The sequence below is a fragment of the Apaloderma vittatum genome, unplaced genomic scaffold, assembly GCF_000703405.1.
Source record: "Apaloderma vittatum isolate BGI_N311 unplaced genomic scaffold, ASM70340v1 scaffold3289, whole genome shotgun sequence".
Lineage (NCBI taxonomy): Eukaryota > Metazoa > Chordata > Aves > Trogoniformes > Trogonidae > Apaloderma > Apaloderma vittatum.
The window spans coordinates 48,447-61,564 of record NW_009733376.1 but is presented as its reverse complement, the minus strand read 5'-3'; the positions used below and the strand labels follow the sequence as shown (position 1 = coordinate 61,564).

The window sequence follows — 13,118 nt, the reverse complement described above, 5'->3', positions numbered from 1 at the left end:
AGTCCAGTCCTCCCATGTGTCCATTTCCAGGCACTCCCACGAGGACAAGCAGATGGGAGTGACAGAGAAAGCTGTTTGTAGCTAATGACCCTTGTGCCTCTCCATCATCACCAACAGTCCTTAGTTCACCTCAGATACAAACCAGCCCAAGGAGAGGTGTACCCCATGTCCCTTCTTGCTCAGAAGACATATGCAAGAGCAGATTCAAGGAACAGGTGAGTCATAAGGTGTAAAAAGGGCTGCAGGCACTGTCCAGCAAGTATTTGAGAAGAGGCGGCCACATGCACATGGTAGGGATTTCCTTGGTGCATAGGCAGGGCCATCACCCTTTCTGCCCCTGCCAACATGGGTTGGTGCTGAGCTCTCCTGCACACCACCTTCCTACAGCCACTCACATCTAATTCACCAGGTGGCACTAGACGAGGCTGGTCAGGCACTTTATCATGTCAGCAACAGCCAAAAGTTACTCTTGGAGAACCCTTACACCTTGTACCAGAATTGAGCAGTATCTCTCATGCATGCTCCCTTCCTCAAGAGGAAGGAAAACAAGTCCCATGGCCCAGGCTAAAGCTACCTGCAGGCACCGAAGGAGGAGAAAGAAAGACAAGAAAGACTAATATGGGAGAGAGCCACCACGGGAGCTCACCACCAACCCAACAGCCCGAGCTGCCTCCGTAGGTTTCTATAAGATCAGACACGTACAAGAAAAATGTTCAAGGTGAAGATAAAAACCCAAGTTATCTGAATTCTGAGCCTGTTCAGCTTAGACAGTCTGTCACTTGCTGGGACAGACGTGTGACAGATCCTAGAGGACACTCTGCCCTCCCCATCGCCAAGCAGGCAGCCCGAGCCACAGTGCAGACTCTGCCTCTACAGGAGTGGCCGGTATATTCCTGTTATCGACACTGGGATGTGGTACATGCCGTGCCAGCACTGCTGAGACATGTCCTGTGCTCCAGTAAAAGTCAGGCACAGATTTGGGTTTAAATCCCTGTCCTTCAGAAGCCTGTCCCTCCCTGCCTGGCTAAGGGTACCTGTGGCACAGAGAAGTGATGCCAGAAAAGAGACAGTTCAGAATAACACTAACCACCTCTCTTTCCTTGACAAGGTCAAGCCACTCCCTTCTGTTATTCTCAGGATGAAAAATGCACCTTCCCTGCTGGCAGCCTTCACCCCAGCCTTCCTTGCCTTCCCTTACGGGAGCCAAGGTTACCTAGAGAAATCCCTGTGCTGCTCCATCCCCATGCTGCTCCTCTGCACGGGCACCGTCAGCTACAGTGAACATTCTGAACGGTTCCATCACTCTTCTCCAAAGGTTTTTCATTCCTTACTGCCTGCCAGCTCCTGATCAAAATTCAGTAGTACCGCAGCACTCGCCTGCACTACGTTCCTCTGTGGAGCTGTCACTGATGTGTATCTGAGTTTGAAGGAGGAACAGCATTGCAAAGGAAAGCGAGAGCAACAAGGGTACAAGGCCGTCTTCTGACACCTGACAGCGTTTGGGCTTTCTGTCCTTAACCTCTCACATGCTGGGCTGCAGCTACAGTGCAGAACTGCTCTGCAGAAATGCCTCAGGTAAGATGTTGCTATTCTTTAACATGACTCCTACAGGGGCAGGCAGTGATATCAAATCCCCAAAGAGAAGAAACACTGATGACTAAGTCCAATCCTTACTTCTTGGGAGACACCATTGTTCTACTTTCTATACCAGAGGAAACCAATGGAAACGTGCAGCAGCATGTGTGCTGAGAGCTCAAGGAACCCAACACAGAAAGAGGCACTGAGTCGTTTTACAGCCCAGCTAAGAGGGAGTGTGGCCTTGAACAGAAAGAATCAGAAGGCCAGATCTCCAGTCAAACCTCCCCACTTTACACCTGTTTGTTTAGGGCTTTTTTGCTACTGTTCTGCCTGACAGGCAGCACAAGGCAAAGCAACCCTATGAGAAGCATGATTCACAGCTGCTGAAATGATCTATTTCCAAGTCACAGCTACCATATAGACAGACTAACTAAGATACAGTGTATGACTCAGTTCCACCCTATATTCTCAGCAATGTCCTTATCCTCTAAATCCTAAACAATATATTCAGACACAGGCACACACGCAGTCAACCTGCCCGGTAGCCGAAGGTAAATCTGCACCTATGTTTATGCAGTATAAGTGTCTCCTGCCCGAGGCACGCCAGCTCTGCACTGAGATACCTCCACATGCCACAAACTAAGCATCCAGCAAGGACAGGTCAGAAGACCGCAAGGTCCATAGTTTCTGCAGGACACACCCCTCTCATGGCCATAAGATGCAGTTTAGCAACAGCTGAGTCCTGGAGAGGAATCTACAGCAGTTTCATGGGCCGGCTGGGCACTCTCCCCACACAAGATGTACGTGGGAAATCACAGACCAGGAAGCACCTCTGTGGAAGCGGGGCAGATAAACACATGATCCTGGCTGCTGCATTCAACCAGCACGAGATCCAACTCTTCCAGAAGCTCCCTGCTCTCACTATGCTAACAGCACAGTCCCAACCACCCTGCTCCATAGCGCTTGCTACCTTCGTAGCATCTTTTGTCTTTACCAGACTAAAACACCTAAGAAGAGTTTATGACAGCAGAGGAAACATGGCAAACTTCAAAGATCCCTTCCCACACCAATTCACACCCTCTGCTCCTAAAGTTCACCTTTCTGCCAGTCCTCGTTTAGTCAGGCCCGAAATGACAATCGGATCGAAAGGTTCCTCTGTCCCAGAGATGGTTATTCCCAAGGGGCCACCGTATCGCTTCAGTTCCACTGTGTAGATAATAGCACCAGTTGTCTCCTGCTCATCTGAAAAAGGAAAAGGGAATGCTGATTTTTTTAACTACCCGTATGAACAAGGTCATAGGAAAGACTTGCAGCATTTGGAAGCAAAAGCCTGAGGTCTTCAGGCATGCTCATACCAAACAGGATTTTAATCTTCCAGACTCTGTTTAAGGGCAGAATAACAAAAATAGACTATAATCAATTGGAAAGTGGTGAGCGGACAGGCAGCAGCCCTTATCTTTGCTAGTTTGCACTACCTAGTGGGAAATGTCATTACAGTGGGCAGGCACAAGTTTGCATCAGGATTTCTGTACCAGAGTTATCTTCATCCTTCCTAATCTTCAATTTGACCAGGTCTTCACACTGCCTTAAAATCTGCACAGCATCCTCCATTGAGCAATTGTCGAGTCGGATGTTATCAATGGCTAACAGCTTGTCTCCCGGCTCCAACGTACCAGTTCTACACAGAAAGGAAAAGAAAACTAAAAGTACATTTGCATTTGCCTTTCAGATCCCACAACATATTCAGTCCTGCAGCGGCAATGACAATATTAACTTTTTGCTGTCCTTGATCTTTTCTTGGAAACAACCATGAACAGAGTTGGGGACAATAGTGATTGAAAGGGAGAAAGTTTGTGTAGAGGGTGCATCAGCACAGAACAAGGCAGGAAGACTAGCTATACAGCCCAGGTAACCTACAGCACTGAAAAGTGCCTGGTGTTTAACTGACAGATATTCTACCTTCTATGGAATCTCCTGCATGAGCACTCTTAGAAGCAAGTCCTTCAGCAGCACTAAATTCCTGTGAAAGCCTTGTTATGAGGTGTTGGGATTGGAGGTGAAGTCAATAAATGCTGAGTTACTTGCACAGTTCTCCACCAGTGCCCAAAATTCACTCACTCTGTTCACCTGAGCAGGAGCTGAGACATGGCAAACTACCTGACGAGCCATAGCACTTCATGGGATATATGAAGCCCTTTACCACATGCTCTTAAATGCTGAACATCCATCTCCTACAGGGGCAGCAGACATCTGAATCAGTGCGTTAGCCACCTTTTCCGTTAGTTCAACTCTCATTGCCTCAGTACAGAGTTTTTATTGCAAACCCTACTCCAGTCCAAGACAAACCTCTAGGGTTGAGATCTCCTTGGATGCTGGTGAAATCCAAATCCAAGAGCTACTGCTTGCCTTGATTCTGGGCTGGACATTTTGCAACAGGTTTGGCAGACGGCAAACTCCATACTCACCTATGTGCTACGCTCCCCTTCTTGATGTCAGAGATGATCAAAGGCTCTCCAGGCTTTCTGCTTGCAGCTGCAAAAGAGACACACGGGTACAAAGTTTTGCACCGACTCTGGAGATGGTTAATGGAGAGTCAAAAGAAAAGGGAATTTATATTCTCTGGGCAAAATGATGCTTCACATCTGAACTCTGGAAGCCACACAAGGGAAAAAAAAGAAGGAACTCCCCGCAAAAGTTTGTCGGTTGCCTTTGTGCAAGTTAGCTAGCTGCTTCCTTCAGACTCCCCCTGAAGGGGAGGACACACGGTGTCCAGCAGCAAGAGGTGGGATTGCCCGATCCAGGCAGTGGCAAACACCTGCTCCTCCACATCTCTGACACGAGACAGCAAGTGAGCCAATGGCTATGGCAGCAGTCAGGCATCAGCACTGCTGCCGAGGGAGCATCTGGGTCAGAACTGTGGCTATTAGAAGAATGTCTCCGTTCTTGAAGTAAAGTGGGCAGGGAAATCTTCCAGGTGGAAAATAACCCTGGAAAATTTAGATAAAACACTCTTTTCCAGCTGGTTGAGCTCCCCAGGCCACTTCATCATACAACCAGATAAATCAGAGCTGCTCTCCGTGCTGGAGCTGGAAGGGGTTGCCTCACGACTCTTCTCTTGTGACCAACCCTGATAACTTTTTTCAGCCCATGAGAGATGCAAGTACACATCTCTTGTCTGGCAGCATTTGCATTTTCAAATTTGCCTGCAAGACCTGCTGCTCTCTTGAGGAATCCAAGAGAGATTTATGACTCAAAGCCCTCCTGACCTCTCTGCCATCCACACACCAAACATATGCCAAGAGCATCCTTTTCACCCCGTGTCACTCCCTCCTGCCTTGCTATGGGAATTGCATCGTCTCATTTAAAGCTGACACTGTTTCTCAACAAAAACTGCGTAGGAAGGAAGAAACTCGCAGCATCTGAACATATCAGGTGCAGGTCAGAGATTAAAATATCTGCGAGGCACGTGGCATCAACCGCGCAGACATCCACCTGTCTGAATTAGAGAGCACCCCAGAAAGTCAGGCACATAGGAATAAATGCTTCCTCTTACCAACCTCTATGCCCTAGATTTCTCTGTTGTTTACATTCATTTATGAGATGTAAAAACATGCATGCTATCCCATTACCTTTAAGGGTACCTTCTCTCAGATATAACTAAACCTCCTGTACTGAACAGAGCAAAGCAGATGGGTTGTGGAGATTCACTGAAGATTTGTGCCATGGCACAGACGAACCAGCAGATAAACCGACACACACCCGGCAGAGCTGAGTGTTGGGATGGAAGGATGGGGTGCGGCAGCTAAAATCAACACAGAAACCTCCTCTCTGACCAAGAAGGCCACACATCATAGACTAACAGCACAGGGGGCAGAGCTGCATCATCCTGTTATTAGTACAGCTGTTCTCTTTTTCAATACAGGAGATGTATTTGCTGCTAAGAGAGGTGTGGTGGTCCTCGTGGCAGTGATGGGAGACCCCGTTAGCACACCCTGAGCCAGGCTGGCATCATTGCATATTTTAATTGCTCCCTAGCCTGGTTCTGTCAAAATGATCCAGGTTAGCAAAAATAATTTTCACTGCAAGGTTTATTTACTAGTTTCAAAGCAGAGGCAGTGTGACAGAAAGGGGTTAGGGAGTATCTCCACAGTCCTGGTGGTTGGTTGGGGACGGCCATTCTCTAAACCCGACCCAACCACAGCTGGAATGACATGTTCAGACATCATCACCACGCAAAAGAGCATAAAGGCAGTGGAGAAAGAAGCGAGTATAGACAACAATATGTCTCAAGCTCTGCAGAAATAGTGTTTATCTCAGCATCTGCCTCACAAGCCCTGTGACGTGTCGGGGCATCCCGCCCACCATCAGCCTCTGAGCAGAGAGCAAGACCTTGTCCTTCTGCAGCTCCACGACTGGTGTCAGCACTGAACACAGCACAGGCTTCCCCTATCAGAGCAAGAGAGATAAACCAAGTGCTTTGTTCATTAGGAAACAAAGAAAGTTTTAAGCAAAAAAATCATCCTGGGTTTTGTTTGTTGTTGTTTTGGAAGTTGTGCATTCCAAACAGGCTTTCTTGAGCCTTCTGTTAAATGGAAGACCCATGTACAACTGCATACAACTGTTCCCACCATCAGAGTACCCAAACTTCAATAAATGGCAGCACTCTGTTTTAAATAATCACTTAGCATAAAATGGAATGATTTTACAAAATCATCATTATTAACCAGCACCTACAAATCTGAAGGGTAAGTTAGAGACTTAATAATTGTGCTTTCTCAAGAGGCATAAGATACAAAGTTAAGATAATGAAATCTCAAAGCACAAAAGAGTCACTGTTCATTTTAAAAAACAGTAGTTAGAAACTCCATTAATTCACCTGGTGAGATTTTGAATAAACCATTTCCAATTTGCCTGCAATTAAAAATAAAATTTGATCTATGTTACTATTTTCTTAGGGCTGTGGCTCTTGGAGTTAAAGCACTTGCACAGACGAGTAACCCTCTTCATCCATTTCTGCTGTCGATGTATTTATTTCTCTTCAAAGGACATTGCCTTGGTAATTCTATCTGTTGCAGGAAGATACGGTTCAGACACCCTGACTTGCCTCCGGGTCTTGCTTTCCCATCTGTAAAGTGGAGACAGCAGCAAAGGGAGTCAAGGGAAGAGATGGATCGAGGCACAGAGGCAGAAGCTGGTGTACAAAAACCCATCCTCTCTCTCAGCTGGTGCTCTGGTTGTAGCCTCCATCAGCCAGGGTAAACCGGTTCGGGTGGAAGTAGGCTCTTTTTCAGCTATATTTGTATTTTTGGCAGGTTTACCAGTACAAAAGATAGTTTAAATCTGCTCCAGTGGCCCAGAGAAAGCTCCGTAAATCAATAGCTGGTGGAAGTAGAAGCGTGGGGTGGGGGAGAAACTCAAAATGAAAACACTGCTTGGCAGCACTGACAGGGCAGTGATAAAAAGGTGAATTGATCAATACTGTTATTTACTTTTTATAAATTGCTTTCAGTCTCTCACCACCACTGCTGGGATTCTGGCTCGCTTGGCGTTTACTCTGTGATGGATGACAAGGCCAGAAACACGTGTCCGGTTTGTGGTTTTAATAGAATGCATAATGACTCGTATTGGTAAATTATTCCCCTCCAAGGAGCATGAGCCCGTATCTCACATGCATCAACCCGTTATAAATGCCCTTTGTTATTGACCAAGTCAAAGCAGCATTCTGCTAACGTGTGATTAAAGAAACTCTAATAATGCCATAATAATACATCTAAGAAAGCAAGCATTTAGAAACAGGAAAAAAAAAACAAAATCAGAAACCCAATACACTCAGCAAACCAGAAGCAATTCCAAAAAGCAGCAGTGAAAATCAAATCGTTGGTACCCAACTTTTTTCTCTATCATTCATTAGTTTCAGCAGCAGGTACATAAATGATCACTGCCTGCAGCAAGATATTTGCCCCATCACAGATCTATTTCCTTTCAAAATCTCCCCATCGCAAAACCAGGACAGAATATCCCACTTCAGTAAAAACACCGGAGTGCATCAGCTGCAAATCTCAGCTGAAGCTACAACATCAGCAAGGAGGTAGGAGAGGAGGCTGCCGGATGCGCTGCCGCTGGCAGACACGCTCTGCTGGGCTGGTGGCAGGTCCCAGGTTAATCCAGCGCCGGCAAAGCTAGATTTGCTCAGCTCACAGATCCATCTTCTTGCTAGGACAGTGATTACACTGCTTAAGCGACTTAATTGAAGTTATCTATTTACCCGAATTCCAGTTTTATCGCCTGCAAGCAGATATACTACCTACTCCTTATCTGCAGTACTTCACGCCAAGGGCACAGGAATTGATTTGTTAAGATATATAAAGGTAATTTGATAAACATGCTATAGGAAGTATTAATGCATATCTGAAATTAATGGTAATTTCAGTATCTGTTTAAATGGCAACATCACCACTGTTTGCTGCACCCTGTAGCAAGTTTCACAACTAGCCCTTGGAGAGGATATTTGAGACAGACAAGAAAAAAAAACAAAAAAACAATCTTTGTGCAATCAACTGTTATTTTCCAGAGGCTAATAACAAATCCATATCTTATTTTAAGAGGTCAGGTATTGAACACACAAGAATACATGACTATTAGCTTCTCGCTGCTGGAGATTTTAATTTGTAAGAGATTTACAGAAAACCTACAAAGGCATAACAGTACCGTTAGAACTGAAAGCAGCCAGCAAGATCAGAGCACTTAAGGCATGTGTTCTGCTAATGGAGATGAGTAGTTCAGGCCAACAAGAGAGAGACCTTCACATCCCTGTGTCAAAAACCCCAGCCGGCAGGTCTGTGCCTCACCACCATTCAGAGCAGCTCGGACATCCCCTCACAGCAGTGAGCTTCCCAGCCACACAGCTCAGAACCACGCAGAGCACAAGGAGGGCAACGCTTTGCTCTTCAAGCAGAGCGGCTGGGTTACAAACAAAAGCAGCCTTCTCCCTGGGACAGGAACCAAATTGCTGGGGCAGGGAGAAAAAAAGAGCGATTTTGCCGGCTCCTCTGGACAAAGTGCATGGAGGCAGCGCAGGCAAGGCAGCGACGGTGTTTTGCTTTGCTAATTTTCATTTAGCAAACACTGGAGACTGAAATGAGCCTTCAGGGAACCAAGGTGCCACAGAAATACAACCACAGGCAGTGAGAGCCTCACCCCTTGGATTTCCTATTCATCCTTCAGGGAACAGAAGGGGAAATAATGCTGTATGCATAGATTTGCGTCACGCATCTTGATTTGCCGTGACCCTTTCCCAAGCTGTGTTTGAGCAGGGAGAAGAAACCAGTCTGTGCACACAGGCCACAACCAGGGGCTTGCTCAGCCTAAGCCTCCTCTTTCTGAGAGCTTGGAGAGGACAAAATGCCCTCAGCAAACATCTGCCCCTCAGCAAGAGCAAGCATAGCCCTTCTCTGTATGTTCATCCCAGAACCAGCTCTCCTAACACAAAAACCTTCCAGGGTTTCAGCCCTTTTATGAGGTTTTCCAGCAGATTTATGGTTCCTCCTGCAGCTGGCTCCATTATACGAGTTCTTCCAATGCATCCATCAAGAATCCTGCTCTCCCCCTGCTTTACTTAGCCTGTCTCCCAATTAGCTCTGAGAGCCACAGCACAGCAAGAACTTGATCACTCTTATTTCTGTAGTGTTTCTCTGATGAGGTGGTGACGCTTTTGGCCTGTGTATGAAGGCAGCAGCACACCTTCCTACACAGAGGAACTAACTACGTATGAGGCTGCTGAAACCTCGAGGTAAAACTCAAGGAAAGCAACTCACCTCTCATCTACAGTGTAGCCAGACCACAAAGCTTATGAAAAAACCCAATTTTGTGGCTACAACAATGCAGGAGGTCTTCTACTGACCCCTCCGGTTTGTCATCTATTTAATGTACCCTTGTTTTACAGAGCAGGCAACAGGAATCCAACATGGGAGGCCAGTAAACAAAGTTCCCCTCCTTCAAAACAGTAGTTGCATGCTTTTCCTTGCCAGAAAGAAAGCTGTAGGAGCTGTTTCTAGACCCATACAAGCATTCAAATCAGCAGAACTGGGAGGAACTGAGCAAAATAGAGAAGAGTTATTTTTACCTCTTTTCTCTTACTGCTTGCATCACACTCTTGCACGCACATCATGTCTCTGCAGGAGGTACTTACCATAAGGCTGCGTGCTTTGCTTTTAACGTTTGAAACCAGTATATTTATCTGCCTGCTCAGGGGCAGAGTGACAAAATGATGATCTAATTTTCTAAGGCTCATCTGGACATAGGCTTATACAGACTAACATATGAAAAGAGAATTAGGATTCAACCAGCATTTCATCCTTGCCACTGCATTTTCTGGATGGCTGTCTTTTGCTCAATTTGTAAATATAATTTTGACTTTGACTCAGCAAAGGATTGAAATATATCTTAAGTTTATGTGTATGCATTACTTAAACAATGTCCTGCAAACATGCTAAACAATCAAAAAAATCAAATCTATTATACTGTTAAAAAACAGCTTTGTAGTTGAATAATGGGTATCTAGCTATTTAAAACTCAGGGATCAGGGGGTTTATGTAGCAGTGACTTCAAAAAAGCATGTGAAATCCATTTCTAAAATTTCAGATAAAAACATTTTCAACATAAAAATACGTCTGAAGTGTAAATGCACGTCTGATGCAGATCTCACGTAAGTGAGACAGCACAAATGAAAACTAATACTCTCGCCAGCAACTCCCAGGTTTGTTTTGCTCTCTCATGCCACAGAGCATCATAGAATGGTTCAGGCTGGAAGGAACCTTGAAGATCATCAACCCCCCTGCTGTGGGCACAGACACCTCTCTCCCACAAGCCCAGGTTGCTCAAAGCCCCGTCCAGCCTGGCCTAGAGCACTGCCACGAATGAGGCATCTACGACTTCCTTGGGCAACCTGTGCCAGTGCTTCACTACTCTCATGGTGAAGAATTTCTTCCTTATATCTAATCTAAATCTACCCTCTCGCAGTTCCAAGACATTGCCCCTTGTCCTATCACTACAGGCCCTTGTAAAAAGCCCTTCTCCAGCACTCCTGTAGGCCCCCTTCAGGTATTGGCTGCTATTAAGTCACCTCGGAGCCTTCTCTTCTCTAAACTGAGTTTTGAAGCTTAGATGGGGTGAAGCCCTGGCCATACTCAAGCCAGAAGTTTCTTGCTACCAGGTCTATCATCCTACAATGCAACCTGTGATCATGATGCCAGTGAGGTGGGCAGGGCAGCAGGTTGGGAGCCCAGCACAGGCTGGGCTGCTGCTCCCTCACCACCAAAACGTCCTGATGGGTACAGAATCACAGAACATAGAATCATAGAACACTTTTGCTTGGAAGAGACTTTCAAGATCTTTGAGCCCAACTTCTGTCCTAGCCCTATCAACACCACTAAACCATGTCCCTCAGCACAACATCCATCCATCTCTTAAACACCTCCAGGGATGGCAACTCAACCACCTCCCCGGGCAGGCTGTTCCAGTGCCTGACACCCACAGAATCACAGAATGTCAGGGTTTAGAGTGGACCTCGAAAGATCATCTAATCCAACTCCCCTGCCAAAGCAGGATCACCTACAGTAGGTCACACAGAAATGCATCCAGGTGGGTTTTGAATGTCTCCAGAGAAGGAGACTCAGGTATCCCACTGCTTTCTGAAAGCACTTCTTCAAACCGCAATTGCTACCAAGTGAAATGTTAAACACTTCTCTGTTATTTCTCAGGATTATCCTTGTGGCATGAATAGGGCAAGCTGGGAAGATGGAGAAAATATAACACAGGGTACAAAGCCACCACCCTGTCAGTGTTCTTTCATTCCAGAGGATCACTCCACTTAGACCAAAACACTTCCAATTAACTCACTAACTAATGCTGTAAATGCCAAGAGGTAATTGCAAACAGCTTATCTATTTCAATGAAACCTAGGTTTAAAGTGTCCCTAGTGACTCCATTCCCCAGACACAGCTGGGCCCATGCTCCTGAGAGCTCCGACACAAGATCCCATTACTGCAGTCTCACAAGCTGCTTTGTTTCAGCTCAGAGGCGGTGACAGCCTCTGGGCATGGCAAATCTGAGATGATTCAACTCGGTCTACCCAGCAGCGAAAGAGGGATGAGTGACATGAGACCTGCTCACATTTGCCATAAAGGAAAAGTTCACTGATGCAAAGCGTAACAAGACCCCAAGGTAGCCAGAAATTTGCAATGGATCTGCCTGTATCATCCCCTTACCGCATCCTCTCCAAAGAGGCCAAAAGGTTTTTAAATGAAAAATATGCTTCAGAAGAGAAACAAAGATAATTAATCAAGAATGAGCAGAGAAGAGAGAGAAGAAAAAGGTTTATGTCTCATTCTCTCCATGCCCACCAAGACCCAGCATGAGGATCTCCTCCTTTGTGGTTGGGATTAGTCAATACAACTACTCCTAGGAAATCCTGCCCAGCACACTTCTGTTCCTAAAGTACCTCTCCCACACCTCTATGGCTCGCCATCCTCTTCATCCTTCTCCTCCTCTTGGCCAGTTCCCCTCTCTACCCTTCAAGCTATGGGTTCACTTCACACTTGCTCTCCTCCCTTCATCTCTCTCTGCAAAAGTCCTGTCAGACCCAGACAATTCTTTTTTTAAAAGAAATATAATACAGCTGTGAGAAAGGAAATAAAAATAATATTACTACTAAGGTAATACATTAAGTCTGTAGCACAGACCAACTGATCAGCTGAGATGCGCCCTTCACCCCAACGCTTCACACAACTGCTTTTCTCTGCAGCTGTCAGCTCAAGGAGGCAAGAACCACACATGTAATTCAGTTTGGGATAAATCACAAGCATGGCAAGTGCTACCAGGAAACCTCATGTAATCTTCTCTCTCTCTGTTGGGCCCCTCTGATGTGCCGGGGTGGAAAGCAGTGGCTCTTGCAACTGCTAGCACAAGTCTGAGCAATACTTACAGCTGATTGTAATTCCAAGCTCCACACCTCTTTTCTTGGGCAATTTAACGTGGAAAGTACCGCTGCTGGGTATGACAGACTCTATAAAACCAAAATAGACAAAAAGAAAATAGGAGAAAAAAGAGTTTTCAGTTGTACGAGTGGTTTCTTTGGAAGAAAGAAAAACAAGCTCCATAAAACTCAACTTTCCTGGTTCAAATAAGTTTGTTATCAGAGGCCCTGTGGACTTGGTTAAGATTTGAATTCTCATTAAATATGCATGCTCTGAATGTCAAGTGAAGTGCTCACATCACATCGTATTTCAAGATTGAGGGAGCTCTGTCAATTTGAAAGAAAAAAATCTTTTTTTTAAAATACAAATCTGCACTTTAGTCCCAGTCATTAGCTTTGGCTCCCTCTTTGCTTCAAGGCCATAAATTAATATAAATATTATTCATATTATCGGCCAAACATTTAAACAGTTGCCTCTGCCTCTATGCCTTAGGTTTATCTCAGCCAAGTGGTGAGCACAAGGCATTTATGAAAAGATCAGAAGAAGGACTCTCCATCTCGGTGCTCA

At 45.7% G+C, this 13,118-nt stretch overlaps 1 protein-coding gene across 1 annotated transcript in view; it reads right to left on the bottom strand.

Moving 5' to 3' along the window:
* The window catches only part of LOC104278769 (glutamate receptor-interacting protein 2-like), a 58,318-nt gene that overhangs the window by 19,086 nt on the left and 26,114 nt on the right, over positions 1 to 13,118 (bottom strand). Inside the window, exons 13-16 of the mRNA XM_009875851.1 lie at positions 12,560 to 12,640; positions 4,044 to 4,110; positions 3,111 to 3,256; positions 2,676 to 2,820 (exon numbers count right to left, since the gene is read on the bottom strand). Coding sequence (XP_009874153.1) covers positions 2,676 to 2,820; positions 3,111 to 3,256; positions 4,044 to 4,110; positions 12,560 to 12,640 — 439 coding nt within the window. The remainder of the gene's footprint in view (positions 1 to 2,675; positions 2,821 to 3,110; positions 3,257 to 4,043; positions 4,111 to 12,559; positions 12,641 to 13,118) is intronic.